This window comes from Heliangelus exortis, chromosome 2, assembly GCF_036169615.1.
Source record: "Heliangelus exortis chromosome 2, bHelExo1.hap1, whole genome shotgun sequence".
Classification (NCBI taxonomy): Eukaryota; Metazoa; Chordata; class Aves; order Apodiformes; family Trochilidae; genus Heliangelus; species Heliangelus exortis.
In genome coordinates, this window is record NC_092423.1 from 24918002 (window position 1) to 24937081 (window position 19080).

Genomic DNA, 19080 nt, shown 5'->3' on the forward strand with positions numbered 1-19080 from the left:
TTAACCTTAAAGACAAAATTAAAATGGATCCTGAAATCCATTTTCAGGATGGCTTATCACAATTTTGTGTGGTTAATAAACCAGTTACTGTAATTTTAATGAAGTAGACTTAAGGACAGTAACATAGCTATTTTATTGGTATAATTAAAATTACTAAAATGATGACCCCAAAACTTTTTGTACTAACTTCTGTGAATGAGCTGTAAGCAGAGCAAGGAAACTAATCCATTTCCTTTAAAATATTTTCAAGAAAAGCTGAAAAAGTAATTTCTAGTATTAATGAAGCAGAAGAACTGACCCAAAAATCCAAGGTGGCTGGGTGAAAATGTGTCAAATAAATGGTAAAATTTATTTCTCCATTTCTGCTGCTTTGACTCTACGATGAAAATGCATTTCAAACAGGAGAAACAGTGAAACAACAATGTATTTTTTTATTTCAACAGTTTTAGAAAGGAAGGATAAAAGCAGCAGCAGTTACTGAAAATATCCCAGCTAACATTTCTTCTGTCTGTTGGGCGAAATCCATTGCATCTACTAAATTCCTGCCCATTCCTAGTAATGACACATTCTCTGTTGCTGAAGTAAGCACACCAATAAGGATTTCAAGCACATACAGAACAGTGATCTTGGTGGAAGTCTAAAAATGCCTCTCAGAAGGAAAAACCCCGCAAATCTATTTTATCTTATGATGACAAACACACTGTGATGACAGAAGTATGGATATTAAGAATTCAAAGTTCTCAACCTCCTTGTCAGAGAAGGTTTCTCATTTTTCCCACATAAAGTTCCTTCAAAATCAGGAAAATTGTGAGTCTTCAGCTCACTACAGCAATCACTGCTTTTCAGAAATGAAACAAGTGAAACTCGAGTTTCTTCAGAAGCTTTTAAAACCCACAATTATTTTCAGAAGACTGAGACTGGAGATGAATATGTAATCATCTTAGGTGATCTAAGGATGCAAATACTTAGCCTCTAGATATCCAGCCAATACAGCAGACTGCTGAATGTGAATTGCCTGAGCAGCAGGAAAACTATAATAGAGATTTCATCATAAAAAACATGGAAAGATGACTCACAGAACCCAAGTTCTGCAACAGATGGCTCTAAAATCTTCAGAAGGAACAGGCAAGGCATGAAATGCAGTGGGGTAGCCCTGAATGCTAGGGAGTGGGGTTTTTTTGTCTAGAGCTTAATGATAGGGACAACAATGTTGAGTGTTTACGGGTAGGAATCAGGGAGAAGGCCAACAAGGCAGATACAGTGAGAGTCTGCTACAGACCACCCAACCAGGATGAAGAGGCAGATGAAATATTCTAAAAGAAGCTGCTAGAAGTCTCTCAATCACTAGCCCTGGTTCGCATGGGGGACTTCAGCTTACCAGATGTCTGCTGGAAATAAAATATAGCAGAGAAAAAACAGCCTAGGAGGTTCCTAGAGTGTGAGGAAGAGAACTTCCTGACATAGCTGGTGAGTGAGCCAGCTAGGGAAGGCAAACCACTGAACTTGTTGCTTGCATCAGAGGACTTGTGGACAATGTGATGGTTGGAAGCCTTCTTGGGCATAATGATCACAAAATGATAAGAGTTTTGGGCTCTTGGAGAAGCAAGGAGGGTGGTCAGCATAACTGCTACGAACTTTCTAACAACTAAGATCAGTTGTTTCTTGGTTGCCCAGTTCCCTAAGTTGGAAGGCAGGGATGGGGAACAGAATGGAATTCCCATAATCCAAAGGGAAAATGGTTAGTGCTATGCCACTTAGACACACTCAAAGGTACTGAAGGAGCTGGAAGAAGTGGTCACCAAGCCACTTTCTATCACTGAGCAGCAGTGACTGAGGAGATGCCAGATGACTGGAAGTTAGCAACTGTGATGTCCACTTACAAGAAGGGCCAGGAGGAGCATCCAGGGAACTACAGACCTGTCAGCCAGACTTCAGTGCTGCAGAAAGGTTTTGGAGCAGATCACCCTGAGTGCCATTACACAGCACGTAGAGGACAATCATAGACTGGAGAGGACACAGACAGGTGACCAGGCCCAGAAAGCAAGGGTTTATGAAAGGCAGGCATCACTTGATCAACTTGATCTCCCACGCAATGCTACAAGCCTTTGGAAGAGAGGCTGGAAAGCTTCCCAATGGAAAGGGACTTCAGAGTATTGGTTGATAGCTGGCCGAACATAAGCTAGCAATGTGCCCAGATGGCCCAAGAGAGCCAAAACCATCCTGACCTGTATCAGAAATAAGTGTGGCCAGCAGGACGAGGGAAGTGATTGTACCCTTGTACTTGGCACTGGTGAGGCTGCACCCTGAAGACTGTGCTCAGTTTTGGACCCCTTACTACACAGACACTGAGGTGCTGGAGTGTATCCAGAGAAGGTAATGAAGGGGGTGAAGGGTCTGGAGAACAAGTCTTACAAGGAATAGCTGAAGGAACTATGGTTGTTTGCTCTGGAGAAAAGGAAGTTGAGAGAAGACCTTAGCACTCTCTACAACTCCCTGAAAGAAGGTTGTAGTGAGGTGGTTGTCAGCCTCTTCTCTCAAGTAACAGGTGAAATGACAGGAGGACATGGCCTCAGACTGCACTAGGGAGGTTTAGACTGCATATTGGGAAAAATTTCTTCACCAAAAGGGTTGTCAAGCATTGGAACAGGCTGCCCAGGGAAGTGGTGGAATCACCATCCCTGCCAGTATTTAAAAGATGTGTAGATGTGGTGCTTAGGGACATGGCTTAGTGATGGACTTAGCTGTACCATGATTATGGTTGGACTCTATGATCTTAATTGTTTTTTCCAAACTAAATAATTGCACAATTCCAAATTGCCATGGTATACAAAAATCTCTAGGACTGTAAAAGGCTTCTGTAAAACTATCCATGGGAAATTCAAAATCTTCTACTACATAGGATCTCAACAGATCCCTTCTAGAAAAAAAATAGTATCAGTTACATCCACAGCACTGTTTTCTTCTTTCTAGTTTTGGGATCCCATGGAGGGCTTAATATCCCAAGATACAGTTTTACAAAAATGTTACAGGTTCTGGAGACTGGGAAAGAATAGTAGAATAAAAGTAGAGCAATTTGGAAATGAAGGCTGGAAAACATGCATTACGCTTTTTGAAACACGTGCAGAAACTGCCCCAGTTATTTTTCTTGTAGGTCTTAAACACAGGCACAGCCAGGAATTCAGCTAGGATTGTATCATTTTCCAGATCAGGGCCTGTTATCAGATGGTCCCTGTGTCTCCAGCACTTAGAGATGATTTACCACATTGGTTTAAGCCTGAATGTTGATGAGGATAAGAAAAAAAATCCACCTGGAAATTTTTTCCAGAAACTTCTCTCCTTGTAGATTTTTAGTAGATGAAGCATAATTCCAGAAATAACTTGATTTGGGGGACGATCCAGTTTGCCTGCCTGGATAGCAAATCAATGCAAAGCCTTTTCTCAGCTAGCATATACTAGCTAAAATATTCTATGTGTACTTGCATAAAACAATAAAATAGTCTTTTTACATATGCATACAAAAAGGTTTTTAATTGTTACAGACAGGTTATTGTATTAAGCAAACTGCAGACGTATCTCTGAGCAACCAATAGTGACAAGAAAATGTGCAACATTAGGTATACACACAGCCATTACTTCAAGCAAAGCTACAGGAACAGGAAAAGCTGGGGAAGGCTCACAAGGACACGCAGGTCTGTGAATTTTTAAGAAGACTGAAGAAGTGTAAAATTTTCCAAATTACTTACCTTGAAATAGCACCTTATTCCTAAAATAAAGACATGACTGGAAAAGCAAAAGTAACATTAAAAGCAGATGTGACTGAACCAACATGGGATTTGAACTTACAACCTAAACTCACCATTCTTCTCAACAGCCTTTTTTCTGCTGATAATATAACTGTGGGCTTGCTTAGTCATCCAGTTAACCGTTCCATTATTGCCATCAGCAGAGCTTAACAAAAAAGCTTTTCAGAATAAAACAAATAAAAAAAAAACACAACAAATTAGTCAGATCAACAGACTCACATAAACCAAGTTTCAGATGGGATCAGATGCCTTCTAAACCAGGTTTTGGTTTTATTCAGTGTAGGAACCTCAGCTTAAAAAAATAGCGGTGTTTGATTTGAATATATAAACATATAACAATCTTTCTGACAGTCACCTTTTTTTGACACTCATTTTTCCAAATAAGCCAAGATTACACTAAATGCTTAAGCCTACGGACATAATTATACTGAATATAAAGATGATGAAGACCATTTTCTGATAAATATACTTGCACTGGGAAAACCTCATCTACAGGCAAAGAGAGACTAAAGTTACTTTCACTGGCATATTCTATTTTGGCCAAAGCAGGGAAAGCAATATAATCAAAAGCACAGCTTTGTTTATGTAAATATACTTTGCTTAAATAAAGACACATGCAGCTGATCGCTTTCCCCTGCAGGAATAACCAAAGATCTATTTAAAAAAAAAAGAACCAGGTAAAATGTTTGCCTTCATCCCACATAGCCAGAACATGGCCTGAAAACAGGTGGATCAGTCCAGTTGAAGGTGCAAGGCTTAAGTGTGGTGGGGAGCAAATGATTACAGGAGGCAGAAAGCAGCTGTCGAGCTGACAGAAAGACTCCATTTTACCAGTAGCAGAACTGCCGGAGAAAGCTCTCTCCCCACTTCCCACTTTTTGTTCTTTTGATCAATAATTGATATAACAGCTGTTTGTACAGTTACACGCCAAATGAAAGTGCAGAGGGAAGGAACTACACTCAGAAGCCAGGAAAGGGAAAGTGGCCATAACAGTATTCTTCTTGAATGGTTTGGGAGAAAGAACTCAGGGAAATCCCAGTTAAAAGATGTTAACAGATTACCATTTTAATCCCTTTGTGAAAACATCAGTATCAGAAACATCAAGTAGCAGAACTTGCACACAGACACACCCGTTTGCAGAAAGACAGGAATTCTTCATGGTAATCACTCAAAGTATGTGAATATCATTTACACTACAAGTTTAAACATCTGTGGAAACACCCATCAGTTATGACACTAATGGTATCACATTCTCCAAACAGAACTGAGGACACCCAACAGATCTGGCTTAAGCTTTTTTCAAGATACACAAATACTTAGTCTATGCATATGAGTGAGCCATTTATTAAAGATAATTTATATAAAGACCCTAAAACTGAATTGAGAATGAAGTGGGGGGGAAAAACAAACAAACAAGCTAAAAATTCCAGCACATTCAAATTGCCACCCCAACATAAGAATGCTTCTAAATTATGAATTTCTGTTAAGTTTCTTTAGATTTACAACATGCACAAAAATCTGATTTAATAAAAAGGTATTCTTCACATCCATTGTTTTACATCTGCCTTTCAAGTTGGACAACCTTGTCCCCGATGAATATATGTGCATACATTGCAAGTTCTAATAAAATACCATCCTAGGAATTAACCAACTCAGTTCTGCATATGACCACTAGTGTTAATGTTCTGTAATTCTTGAAATGCTTGAGAAATTCCAAAAAGGTAAAATAAGGTTATTACAATATTTCACAAGATGAGCTAGGCAATCAGAACCTTGTCAGCTAATAAGCCAGCAGCAATTAAAACAATTAACATAAAATTCAATTACCAAATCATTAAATGGAGAAAAGTATTGCACTTATCACAGTCAACAAGGATTTAATGCATCTTTGCAGACGCTTTGGATGAGCCCACACATTTTTTCTGATAGCAATAACAAAATATTAACCTTAGGTATACAGCATATCACCTAGCACTAGATAGGTGGTATCTGAGAGTTGAGAAACTAGATGCTAAATTATCCTAGAATATTTAAATATTTAAATATAATAATAAAAAGACTCGATCTTTTTATTTAAAGGTACATTTTTTAAATATATATGATTAGTAGTGTCTTTGATTTGGGCTCATGAGTTGCCCTAAATTTAGCTGTGAGGATTAAAGTGGTTGCCTGTCCACCTCATCACCCTATACTGCATTTCACAGGGGAACCAGAAAAGCAACCAGTGTGTCTGTTTTCAGATTCTAAAGTGTGATCTATTTAATCTCAACTGATAGATGTGAAATGAAACAATTCATGAACATCCTTCCTGTTCAACAGCTTTCCCCATGGGAACAGCAGTCTCAAGCAAGAGAATAGGATACCAGATAGTTAATTTGTTATATGAGATTTCTAGTGAGCCTCAAAAGGTGCTGGCATTGGCCTTATGCAATTTGACTTCATAATGGAATAACCTGGATGTATAATACAAACTGATAAAATTTGCAGGTGAAACCAAAGGATAGACAATTGACAAATAATGGAGATTACACACTACTAATACAGAAAAGTCTGCATTGTTTGGTAAAAAGGTTATCAGTGCTGTGTACTTCAAATGAATAAAATGTAAATGCATCTTGAGGAACAAAGGCAGCTGCCATATGCATACTACAGAGCACGCATTGGAGGGCTGCTGCATTTTGACAAAAAACTAGGGACACACGTCAGGTAATCCCTGGTTGAAAAGAAGCTTTCAGCAGAAGACTGATTCAACCCCCTGAAAAGTAAACAGCAACATCAAGGAGGAGCAAGGAGATTTTATTTTTGTACTTGACACAGATATGATCACTGTTCAAACAGTCTAGTACTTACATGGATCCTTCAAGAAGCACAGTGACAACATGAAGAAAGCTCAGGGAAGATCTGTGAATACGATTAAAGGATGACAAAAGAGGCCTTATACTACAGAATGCAGGGATTCAAACTATGCATTTTATCAAAGAGACAGTTTAGAATTAATTTGATCAGCCTTGTACTCATGCTGAAAGAAATGCTAATAGCATCAGGCTCTTCAGATTATTACATGTTGTCAAAGTTACTGCAGCCCCCACCAGGGCTTTTAGCAGCAGAAGCAAACTCACAGCTCTGTGCCTGGGACTTGACCATGTCTAGGTGAAGTACATCTGCACCATTTGCTTTTTTTTTTTTCTTGAATGATATTTTTAATTAAGAGATATCTACTTCTTATTTTTCTTAAATTGTTTTTATTTCTTAAGCAATTATGTCTTTATTATTATTTTTATTAAAATAAAGTCTATTTCTATTAATTTAGGTTACTTTTCCTTTTAATTATATTTGAATATATGTAAAGGCTTGAAGTATTAACAGCCAATTATTTAGCAGAGAAGATCCCACAACAATTTTAGTCCACCTCACAATGAACAAAAGAGCCAAGTTCAACCAACTTGAAGACCAAATTCACTTCCCTCATTTCTTTATTGCACTCTGACACCCACACCTCATCCTGAACCCTTTTCTTATTGATGTTTTCAACTAGGATCTCAGGCTCATCTGCCCCACTACTCCACAGCACACAGCTCCAGCTCTCAAAACCCAGCACTTACCCTCTCTCCCACACCTTTATCTGGGACTTACCTAACACATCCCTGAAACTTTCATGCCAGAGACCAGGACCTCAGGCCATCTTCCACTGTCCCTTACTCTCCTACCACACAGCCCTGCACAGCACAGATTTCTGAGCAGCACAGGCTGCTGAGAACCACAGAGCAGAACAGTCAGAAATCGACACCACTGAGTTGAAACAAAACACCTGGAAAGAGGGAACCAAATCTCTGGCCCAAACCAGGACACCCAGAAGTGTTTCTAAGCTCTGTATCTATCCATCTTGACTCAGTAGGTAGTGGTTTTCTACCTGTTTCTGTGCTACCCATTGATTACTGTAATATCTGAACATTTCTCCAAGATCATTTGAGAAAAATAACTGAATAAGGTATCCTGTCAGTCTCGCTGTGGCATTTGCACTCTTGGGAATGAAACAAATTAAGTACTGGGAGAATAAAAACCTCGTGCTTTATTAATAGTAACACTTACCCACAACTATTGTCCTTCCTATTGCTGGTGTGACAAGAAAACTGAACTGGCTTTTCCATGAAGGCAAGGAAAACACTGCCAATTCCTGCAGTCCAGCCTCAAGCTCATGGTTTAATCAAGGCATATGGTAAGGTCACCCTGTATAAACCAGATATTCCAGGATGCCCCCTACATTACTATCATCTCTTGATATATGAATTATCAGAGTATCCCTAAAATTATATTCCAGACTTCTGAGGTGGCGAATGATTAAAAGGAGTAAAGGAATTCAGAAAAGTCATAGATTTCAAGACACTGGGATTTCTGTCTGATTCCTATATTATTCTTTAAAACTTCTCATCTTCATGGCCTGGATATACATTTTAGTGGTTTGTGTTTGCAATTCTAACACTGATACACAGTTCATGTAAACAATTCTTTTTTTAATGTTGCATAATGAGCTGTTAACTAAACAATGTATATTTTTACATTCCAACACAGCAAGACAGTGAATTCACTGAATATTGAAACCCATACCTTCAGCTCTCCATCTGTAGCACCCTGATCTGCACTAAAAACACTTCAGCAATCAGATGGTCATGTAAAAAGTTGTCTCAGGTTAGAGCACTTCTTGGTTCTATTACTTCTTGCTAATAGTTGCTTGAATAGCAGTTCAACTGACTAGGAGAGAAACTATCTGGTTTCTTGGCTCTTTTGCTGTTTTCAAATTCCTGTGGAAGTAATCAAACCAGCAACTCCCTGATCTCCTCTAGAGCTGTGCCAAAAGAAGGCACTTTACACTTACAGTATCTGCTATAAATGTATCAGTATCTATTGTAGAAGAGCCCAAAAGCTGTACTAAAATAGACAGATACTCTTGTCAAGGTTTGAAATGTTTTACTTCTTAGTATGACTGCAAACAATCTTTTGTCTGAAGAAAGGATTTTACTTTGGTGACTGTAAATCCTTAACTGTAGCTTAATTGTAATTAATTAGGTAACCAAACCTAAAAAAAGAAAAAAAAAAAAAAAACCAAAAAAATATTAGGGAGCAAAAATAAGCCTCTCTTCACATACTAGAAGTCACATCTAGAAAATTAATTCCATCTATAAAGTGGACTCCTTATTTTCTGGCTTTAGGATCTCCAAGATGTCTCCATGTAAACTCTACTATCTATAAATACATGCTTCTGTAATGGAAAGTACACTAATGGAATGGCCAGCTTTTCCCTCCTGTAATTGCTTATTCAATAAATTTTATTTACTGATCTGGGTCAGATTTGACAGGCACCATCTTCACAAGCAGATTCAGAGCCCTGTAGGGGCAAAAACTTTTCCTTTGTCCTAAGAGATGCACCCACAAAAACAACAACAAAAAAAACAAAAACCCAAAAAAACCCAGACACCTGTCCCAAATATCAGTTGTACCCAACAATTTCAGGTTTTCTAAATGGCCATGTGTTTGTTTGCAGCCCTGCTGAAAGGAAGGATTCCCAGCACATTCTTGGCCACCTAGCACACACCAGTATAAATCATCCTGTACCAGTCCTGATCAGTAAGCTGACTTCAGTGAACACTTTCTGCTTGTGGATGGGGTGGTTTTCAGCCAGATGACCCAATTCACAGTATCACTGTACAAGTTATTCAGCATCCATAAGGGAACCAGTGAAAAATCTCTAGTTGTAGAAGGGCAGGAGAATGTTTTCTGGCAGCAGTGCAGCTTCATGACAAATTACTGTGACCACATAAGCACAGCTTTTGAAGTGAACTAATGAACTCCTTCCCCATTTAGACCCCTTTATAGGGAAGGGGGAATATAACTCAGTAGCTCTATAACTCCTTAAACAGGGGCTCCAGGGACAATAATAATCACTAACAACTAATGCACTGACAATTAACTCTTCCAAGTGTAGAAATACAGTATAACAGCAACCAGTCATTCAAACAACTTTTTGCTGACCATTTTCTCTGTAGAAGTAGAATATAGGGGTAATTCATTACTCTATCAAAGCCAAATATGGCAGACATATCTACCAGTTTAATAAATATCTATTGTGTCTGCTACTGTGAAGTGAAAGTCAAAGAAAAGAATCTAGTTTGTCTTAGATAAGCTTATCCTTAAGTGTCACTTCTCGTAACAATTACATGTCCCACTTTTTTTGGAGAAAATTATCATCAGCTGCTGTCTGAGCTAATGCCTTCAATTAGAGTACTGGATCAGCCCTCTACAGGAAAATATTGGACTTCTGAAATCACTCTTATGTCCTTTAAACTCTTAAGTCTCTCAACATTCATGCATCTTTAAGTGCCAAAAGCACAAGTCAAGTGTTCCCTGTAGATCAAGTGCCACAAAAGAAATGGGGAAAAGGATTCAAAACTATTCACAGGTCTTGTGCTACTTTTCATGTTCTGTTTTGCCTAAAAGATGTATTATGCCTGGCTAAGTAATACTTTGGTACCGTAGAGACTAAAAGACTAGCACCAGACACTAGCACCACTAGCACCAGACAGAAGAGATCAGCACCTCCCTCTCCAATGCTCCTCAAATACAGATTTCACTCAAGAGAACTTAAGGTCATGATTCCCTTTTCACATCAGTCTCAAACAGTTTTAATTAATGAAATCCAACAGGAATGAGCTTAAAAAGGTCTGAATTTGGAAAAACCTTAAGACTTCTTTCACTTAGCATGTACTCAAGATTCAGCTTCTAGAACTGAGTATCTTAACTGATAGTGAAAGCTTCCTAAGACTGTCCTAGTTCTTTCTTGGTTGCTATCCTACAGCTGGTGTTGGAAGGGGGAGACAGATGAGGCAAGAATAATTCCCACATCATGAGAAATAAGTATCTTGCACATAACATATGAAGTTTTATCCTCACTTTGAACAACTTAATGCTTCAGTGTTATGTGCATCTTTAACATTTCTAATGCCTCATGTCATGTCTGCTGTCAGTGTCCTATGACAAGTATGGCCATAATACTTAAAAAAGTACTAGAAGTGTACCTAGATGTTACTCTTGAAGATACTAAGAATGATGGCTTTCAGATGGCATACCACCGACCTCTCAGGCCATGAAATAAGATAAATATAGGTTTCTTGCTGTTAGCTTGCTCTTAGGGTAGCAACAGTCTCATGAAGGCCCAGTGCCTGGGCTGCTGGTGTTACCAGTTTGAATTACTTCACTCTGAAGAGCCTTGGAGATGTGAAACCTTCCTAGTGTACATCAGCTCTTACTTACATGCACTAGGAACCAGGATTCATACTCTTTATGCAGTCTTAGTTTTCCCAGAGTTGGACTAAGTGCTCATGATGGAATTTTTTCGGGGGGGAGGTGTAGGAGGGAGAGAGCCAAAAAAGACCGCTGTACTCAAAACAGCCGAGCCGTCGGAGTTAGGCACCAACCCTGTCAGGTCGAGCAAGGAACGAACCAGCAGTCACCGCACCCCGGCCCGGCCCTGCCCTGCCCCGGGGAGCGGAGCCGCCCCCGCTACGCAGCGGCTCTCACCCAGGCCTCGGCCCCACTCCCTGCCGCCAAACCCGCTCACACACACCCGGGTCCCGTCTCCGCCACGACCGCCCTCGCCTCAGCCGGGCTCCCTCCGAACCCGGGGCACTCCCCCTGTGGAGGGGCGGGCAGCAGCGATTCTCTCCGCAGGGGGAGAGGCGAAGGGCGGAGAGGCCGCCACCCCTGCGCCTCCTTCGGGGCGTCCTCAGCTGCGCCGGGGAGAGGCTGGGACAGCGAGGGGGGGGATGCCGGAGCGGCTGGGAACTCGAAGGGACGGCGGGCGCGCAACGGGCGTGAAGGGGGGGACACAGCGAGCCGCAGCCTGAGGGCAAGATGGAGAGGAAATGGGACCGCCGGGAGGGGACTGGGAGTCCGCGGGAGGGGGGAGCACCGCGGCGCAGGCCAGCGGCTGCCGGCGAGGCCCGTGCCTGCCGTGAAACGCCACGGTGACCGACCTGTCAGCAGGAGGGTGGTGAGGGCGCCTCCGCTGTGTGGCCAGGGCCCCGCCGCGCAGTACCGCATCGCTCCCCACTCCTCCGCCAGATGCTGCCGCCACCACCGCCGCCGCATCCTCCGTGCCCCGCTGCCGCTACTGCTGCTGACACCGCCTCGCCCCGCGGCGGCCGCAGCATCCTCCGTCCCTCCCCTGCCCGCCCCGCCCGTCTCGTCCCGCCCCGCCCCGGCGGCCGTCTCCAGGCAGCGCGGCTGCCCCGCGGGGCATGCTGGGAGGAGCCGCCCGTCGCGGCGGCCATGATGGTGGCTTAGTGGGCGGTGGGGAGTTTGGGTTCCCGGCGCAGGGTTTCTGGGGAGCGGGGTCCGCAAGAGTGGTTTCCTCTGAAGGCGGGTGCAGACCCCCCTGTGCGACCCGGGCAGGACCGTATCGGGCGGGTGCCTTGCCGGCGTTAGGCGCTGTATCGGTGGAGAGGCGGGGTGCTGTCGCCTCAAGCCAGCGGTGCAGATCTGGCGGGAACGAAGTCGCCATGGAGCGAGGCGGTGCTGGTGCGCCGGGTGGGGAGGGTAGGGCAGTGGCTGTGACCCTTTCCTGGTTGCCTCTTGTCACCCCGGTCCCTCTCAGGGAGTTGGGCACCTCACAAGCCTGCCTGTTGCACGCCGGTGCGGTGTGCTCTTGGAGGAAGAGGTGGCTGAAGCGCTTGAAACATCAGTGTTCTTCACATCTTTCTCCTTTTTAAGTCTGTGTCCCTGTTCTACAGCTAAATTCGAAGTGTTATTTTGAAACACGCACTGGCTGCACCTACAGCTAACAGCGGGAGCCCTGTGAGCCCGCCCGGGCTGCTCAGGGCTCCCATGGCGGCGGCGTTGCAGCACTCCCCTTGCAGGGGTACCTGGCAACTTCGGGGCCTCTGCAAGGTTTTACGTGATTTCCTAAATCAGAACTGATCATTCTGTGCTCTCTCATGGCTGCACTGTGCTTTCTGGACTAGTTAACTGATTTTTTTACTCCCTTTTTAATATCCGTGGCATAGTCTAAAAGCTATGGCGGTATTTGCTTCTCTGTGAACATCTCCCTGTGCAAGAAGAAAATTGTCAAATACAGTTTTTGGTGATGTATTTTTTGGGTAGGTGTGTGTAAATGTTATCTATAACTACTTAAGACTCAGTACCATGCAGTTAGCAACCTTTTTTTTTTCTGGTGATGTACACTCAGCTTTTCTATATTCTGTATATTAGAGTGGTCCCTATACTAGAGCTACATGCAGAACCACATATAGAGCTATGCCTGCTTTTTTGTTTTTTTAACTCATTATTTAAACTTGTAATATCTGAAGGCAATTACGCATGGGAAGATAGATTTTTTTGGAAAATATTTTGTAAATTTGTTGCTGTATAGGATAGCATGAAAGTACATTTAAATAGGAACCAGGCTAGGATGGAGAGCTGTGAAATACTTTGAACTGCATAACTTGCAGCTGAAGATTTTGCCTCCACGACTAAAGCCCGAGCTCAACAAACAGATATGTTTCTATTTTTGTTTTCTTCTTCTGGTGGGTTGTTGTGTTTGATATTTGCAAATTGCACTAAATCTTCCATTATCCATGGAAATGACCTTCTGTCCTTTGTTCTGTATGGAGAATTTTTGTTTCTTATGAAATGTCATAAGCATTTCCACACTTGTGAGCCAAATGCACTTATGGAAAATAAAAATAATGGTATGCTTTTGAGGTTTGGAAGGAAGAAATGTCATCTGGCTTACTCAAATTGTATTGACCCTACTGCAGTCTTTGTAAGCATGGGGAAAAACGCTGTAGAAGACTTTACCCTATCTGGCTATAACCTTTTTAGAGCTCTCAGTTTCTAATCCATCTCATGAAGAGGACTTTGCATAGTAAGAGGCTCTTCAGTATAGAAGTTTTGCCTGACCCCAGGGTGCAAAATACTGTGGTGTTTAGTCAGCTAGCTCATGATCCTAGATAAAGGATTTTTTAAAAATTCTCTTTCCACTGAGGCTTTCTTTCAGAATATATTCACATTTTTAATTTGACTACATATATACCAGAAAGACCAGAAATCACAATCCTTCACTTATCTGTGTCTGGAAGTACTCTTCTATTTCATGGCACTTTATAATTTTGAGTTGTCCTACTTCCATTCTCATGCTGCATGTAATTTTTTGAGTCATTCCCTTATGAAAGTGTACAAAGCTGTACAGCTGCAGCTGTGCCATAGCTGCCTCAGATAGCTATCTCATCCCGTAATGGTAATATTTAGTCTATCAAGTGAGGATACTGGTAGCTTTCCAACATTGTTTATCCTAGCAAAATGTCTTATTTTTGTAAACATCTGTTATGTTATCCTTAAAATTTACTTTCCATGTAAAATGATGTTGAAATGTTACTCCTATAGATGCTATGAAACTGTCAACATTGATTTTTTTGTTTGTTTTTTTTTTTAATGTAGTAACAGTGTAGTAGTGTTCAGTGCTGTGCCACTTCTGCACAGAAAGTAGGATACCTTAATCTAAAACATGTTTGTGAGATTCACTGTCAGAGGAGAAATGATTATGTGTCATTGATTTGTAAAGTGCCACATGGTCCTCCTTGTCCTACTGCTTCCTTCATGCCAGGCTCCATGTGGGACTGAGTATCTGGATTTTTTGTTAGTCGTATCTTGTGTCCAAGGCAAATCCAAGGGATTCCATGGCATGCAGCACTGATGCAACTCTGCAAGACTTGCCTGGGAAACTTTGGGTAATGCTGTGCCCTTCTTAAGAATTCTGGCCTTACATTCATAAAATTAAGTGATATGAACAAAACAACTTGCTTAAATCAGCTACAAATTATTTGATATTGGTTAGAAGTACTCCCTCTGTGAATGTTTCTTTCTTCTAGTACTGTAATTTAACAGCCTGTAACAGAAATAAATGGAAAGGGGTGCAGTGATGAGACATTTTTTAAAGAAATTGTTCTGTATTCCATATATAGTGCATTTGCTTTGGTGAGTAGAAGAGCTGGCTTTTAACACTTATTACAAGAGTTTTTAGATAAAACATTTTTAATTCCAGAGTGTAAAAACCTCATTTCTTTTAGGGGTGCAATCGTGACAGTTACTGCTTCTCCAAGCATTCTGCAGACTTGGTTCAAAGGTTTATTTTATTCTTCAGACATGTTTTGCAGTCCCCTCATGTAGAAGGAATACAGCCTAATCTTTTTGCCTCCTTTGTCTTTCACAGCACAGGTGCTTCCAGCTTGATCTTTAGAGATACTGACTGCTTGCAAGTGTTCAGAGCTTCTGAAGATCAGCCCTCCCACACAAAAGAAGAAAGCATAGTCTCTTTTTTTTTTTTTCCTCCTTTTTTAGGCACTCTTTTGGGGAAAATACTTGTATACCTGTGTATAACTTTAAGTAAGGTTAGCAACTATTATACCAAGTTATGTAAGACATAAAAAGAACAACCACAATTCTTGTTCTGGTTTGTATGTCCTGAGGAGCTGATAACACCACCTTCCATTACATTCCAGGGATCTTATTTATTTTGTACTTCTGTCTTTCTAATGTTTACTGGAAGCCTTTTGGCATATTAATGTGGTTATTTTTGACTGTAGTATACTACCAGTTTTTATGCAGTATTTATCTATGTTTCACACACAGCAGTGCTACAGGACACTATGTCAGAAAAAAAATCTTCCAAAATAGGTTTTTAAGAATTTTAATATTACGTGAAATGCAACCAACAGATGCTTACTGAAGCAAAGCACATTATTCAAAATTAACTTCCAGAGTGGAACAGAAAGGGATCTTTACAAGCTGTGGTTTTAGCTGATTTAGCCCCTGTATTTTATCTTTTCCTGGAATTTTAAGTGGTTAAGAGAAACTCAAAGGACTGAATTATATAATACAGTAGTTTCCTCTAGATTTTGGCATATATTTTGGAAAATACCATGTGTTCGGAGAAAGAAAGTTTTATTTGCCCAAACATGGAAGTGATAAACAAGAACAAATTGGAAAAAAAAAAAAAAAAGGACTTGCTTGGAGGAAATAAGAAGTGCACTGTAAGTTAAAACAGTAAAACAGCCCCCAGGCAACTTCAGTTTTCAGAATCAGCACTTGGATAACCTGCAGCCCTGTGTCACTGACTTTGGCCTTATTGGAACAGTTACAATTTCACATGTCTGAGTAGTTCCTGTAGCTTTTCAGACATGCACTTCAGCACCTGAAAAATTGGTTCTTGTCAATGTCATAGAAGAGCTTTCACCCTTTTATATAAATTAATATCCCACATTTGCTCCTCTCTCCTGCTTTAGGGCACTGTCAGACAGCAGTGAGTGAAATTATATTGGAGTGTGCTTTTCTTTTATGTGAGATTTCCATTTCTAACATGCTTGCTCATGGCTATTAATGGCTAATACCTTAGCTTGAAAGAAAAAAAAATTGACTGTGGTATCTGTCAATAGCTGATACTTTCCTGTAGTTTAGAGAGCGTGTTGGTTCAAAGACAGAATTTGTCTGTGTTTCTAGCTGATATTCTTGAAAGATACAAAAATACCTAGATGGTGGTAAGCTGGATTTTTCTCTCCTTGCTCTACATTGGGAAAGGCTGTGTCTTGTAGAATAATGTTGAGAATACATACTGCACATATAGTGATTTATAATGGGGGGGAAAATAGTACCAGAACCAATATCTGAATCTTCTAAATGTAGTACAGTAGGGTCAGTCCATTATAAGTATCACTAAGTTAATATTTTGCTTATATTATTTGTGACCTCTGTCATTCCTAAATCTCTAGGTTTTAATTTAATTTAAATTTTAATTTAGTTCTTGTAAATTCTGCATAGAGAAGTTGTTATCATTACTAAATTATTTCAAAATTCCAAGCTAATTTTTGTGTCTTCATTTTTCATTAGTTCTTAAGTTAAGAAAATTCCTTGCTTCAGCCTTTTTTATAATTCACATCAAGGCAAAACTCCCCCACCTGGGAAGGTAAGAGTGGGTGTCTGCTCAAAAGCATATGTGAAATACATTATCAGAGTTAATGGCTGAAAAATGAGAACTTACAAATTCTGCTAATGTGTGGCTGTGCAAAGCTGTGCTCCTTTTGTGGATAATGTAAGTAGTGTCCTCTGTGCTTCAGAGGTCCTGCTTGTGGAAACAAGAATAGTTCTATTTTGAATTAACTTTTGTGGGTTGTTTTGTTTGGTTGTTTTTGTTTTTCTTTTTAGCATAGCATAAGCCCTGGAGTGCAGCTGCATGAAGTTTATGATAATGCAGACCTTTATTGGTATACACCAACTTCCTGGATTTTTTTTAATTCAAAAAACTGACTATTTTAGATTTCTACAACATCAGGTAAATAAATCTGATCACTAAACATCTTCAGCACCTAACTGTCCTGGTTTCACAAATGTTGTCATGTAGGAGTTCCAGGTAAGATCTATAGTGGATTTCTCTGGTTTTTATAAGAATTCTTTCGAGCATTTGCATATTATTTTCCAGTAGACCCTATCTGTCTTTTGATTTGAAGTAATTTGCAAGAGATTAAACATAAGCAGCATTATTACAGGTTTTTAAGTCAAACTGGGGTCGTGATCTGTCAGTTCCATAGTTCTTGTATTGCTGGCAAATTTGGATTTTAAATGAGTTTCAGTTTCATTGTTCTGGGGTGTTGTTCTGCACAATAAAAATCTTGATCTGTGTCATTTTCTCCTGCAAAACAAATTCTAAGGTGAAGGTGACAGTCACATTACAGGCTAAAAGCTTATAACTATCAAACATATAACTTTGCCAGTAAAATAATGAGCTGTACACAACCTGTGGAATATTTTGGAAGTCAAGGAAAGCAGTGATTGCAAAACTGTTTATTTCAGTTGTGTTTTACAGGTTTGTAAGTGTCATCCTAAAAATAAATGAAGAGGCATAGATACTCTGAAGCACATCAGTCATTTCTGCAAAGCCCAGAATTTTGCTGCCTATCATAGTGACCACGTATGCTGAACCCTAAGGAGTGCACACAGTTTAGGAAGACAGAGCAGTGAAGTATTCAGTGATGTGACTTGCATGAAGTTGCACTGCATTGAAAGGGTCCAGGCAGAGAGCAGAACCAAAGTATTTTCAACTCCAGTCCAGGTACAAGAAAGTGACTTTGTACACTGAACATTTTTTTTGCCATAGTGCAGGGTAACACTCCTGCTCTTCTCGTCTAAAGTTGTTGTATCCTTGCCAGCCTTTCCAGTCATGGCAGTTTTAGGGCAGTGCAATATACAGAAGATTTTTGGTGTGTGGGTTTGGGTTGTTGTTTGGTTGTGGGGGGTTTTTTGGTTTTTTGTTTTTTTTAAGTAAGGCACAAGTTGCCTAGGTTGCAGCTACAAGCTTAGTTAGAATGGAAGAAGATAAATTTATATTTTATGGCATATACACAATTTTATAAAGGCTGGACCACTTCAAATTGTCTATCTGAAGAACAAATTTGAGTCTTTTCCCTGTAAAAGTAACATTCTATTTTAAGTATGTATTTGCCTCTGAGTTGTCAAATTATTGCCATCAGGCAAGCTAAAAATTCAAGTCTTTTAATTAGAGGTTTGTCGATTAGCTCCTTTTTTTGTTTGGATAGGTTTTTTGGGTTTTTTTCTTGAAGGGGTAGGGAGGATAGTTTGTATTTTTGGAAGGAAGAGAAAGGCAGGGAGTTATTTTGGTTTTAGAAGGAATAAATGTCCTATATTATATAAACTAAAGACATGTATGTTCTCAGCAAAATGTCAGAACAAAGACAAAATCTCTGCATGAGAGAGCTTACTGTGTAGGAGGACCTTTATGTAGCAGATCAGCTGCATTAAGCTAGAAATTACAGTATTTAATTCACTGTGAAGTTCTAATGTGAGCCTGTCCCACAGGCTCTGTGGAAAGCTGTGTGCAGAAGTTCATGTCATTTGGTTCAGGCATACTTAAAACACAACTTTACTTGGGAAAAAAAAAATTTCTAGAAGAATGTTTGTAGAATTAACATTATTTCTGGTAGTGATATGTTTTGGGAAGGAGACTGGAAGTTTGCTGCAGGAGATGGGAAGTGTCTTTGCATTACCAATGCCAGACTGGAGTCAGATTCAGTTCCACTTGAATGTGTAGGATCTAAAGTAAAAATGGAAATATCAGAAAGAATAGGATAAACAACACTGAAAGTATTTGCTTGCTGGGGTGGAGGAAGCCAATGAAGTGATTCATGGTTTGTAAGAGGGAACACTTCTGTGGAAAGGG

General features: G+C 40.3%; 1 protein-coding gene and 1 long non-coding RNA gene across 2 annotated transcripts in view; one reads left to right on the forward strand and one right to left on the reverse strand.

The window, feature by feature from the left end:
* The window catches only part of SGCE (sarcoglycan epsilon), a 30739-nt gene extending 18732 nt beyond the window's left edge, over positions 1-12007 (reverse strand). The window contains 3 exon segments of the mRNA XM_071735253.1: positions 3857-3961; positions 11831-11954; positions 11957-12007. Of these exon segments, the coding sequence (XP_071591354.1) occupies positions 3857-3961; positions 11831-11954; positions 11957-12007 (280 nt within the window).
* Positions 12008-12303: 296 nt separating this feature from the next.
* Positions 12304-16711, forward strand: LOC139792237 (uncharacterized). The gene is made up of 2 exons (XR_011724193.1): positions 12304-12383; positions 15064-16711. It is a non-coding gene; the product is annotated as an uncharacterized lncRNA (long non-coding RNA).
* Positions 16712-19080: the final 2369 nt, after the last annotated feature.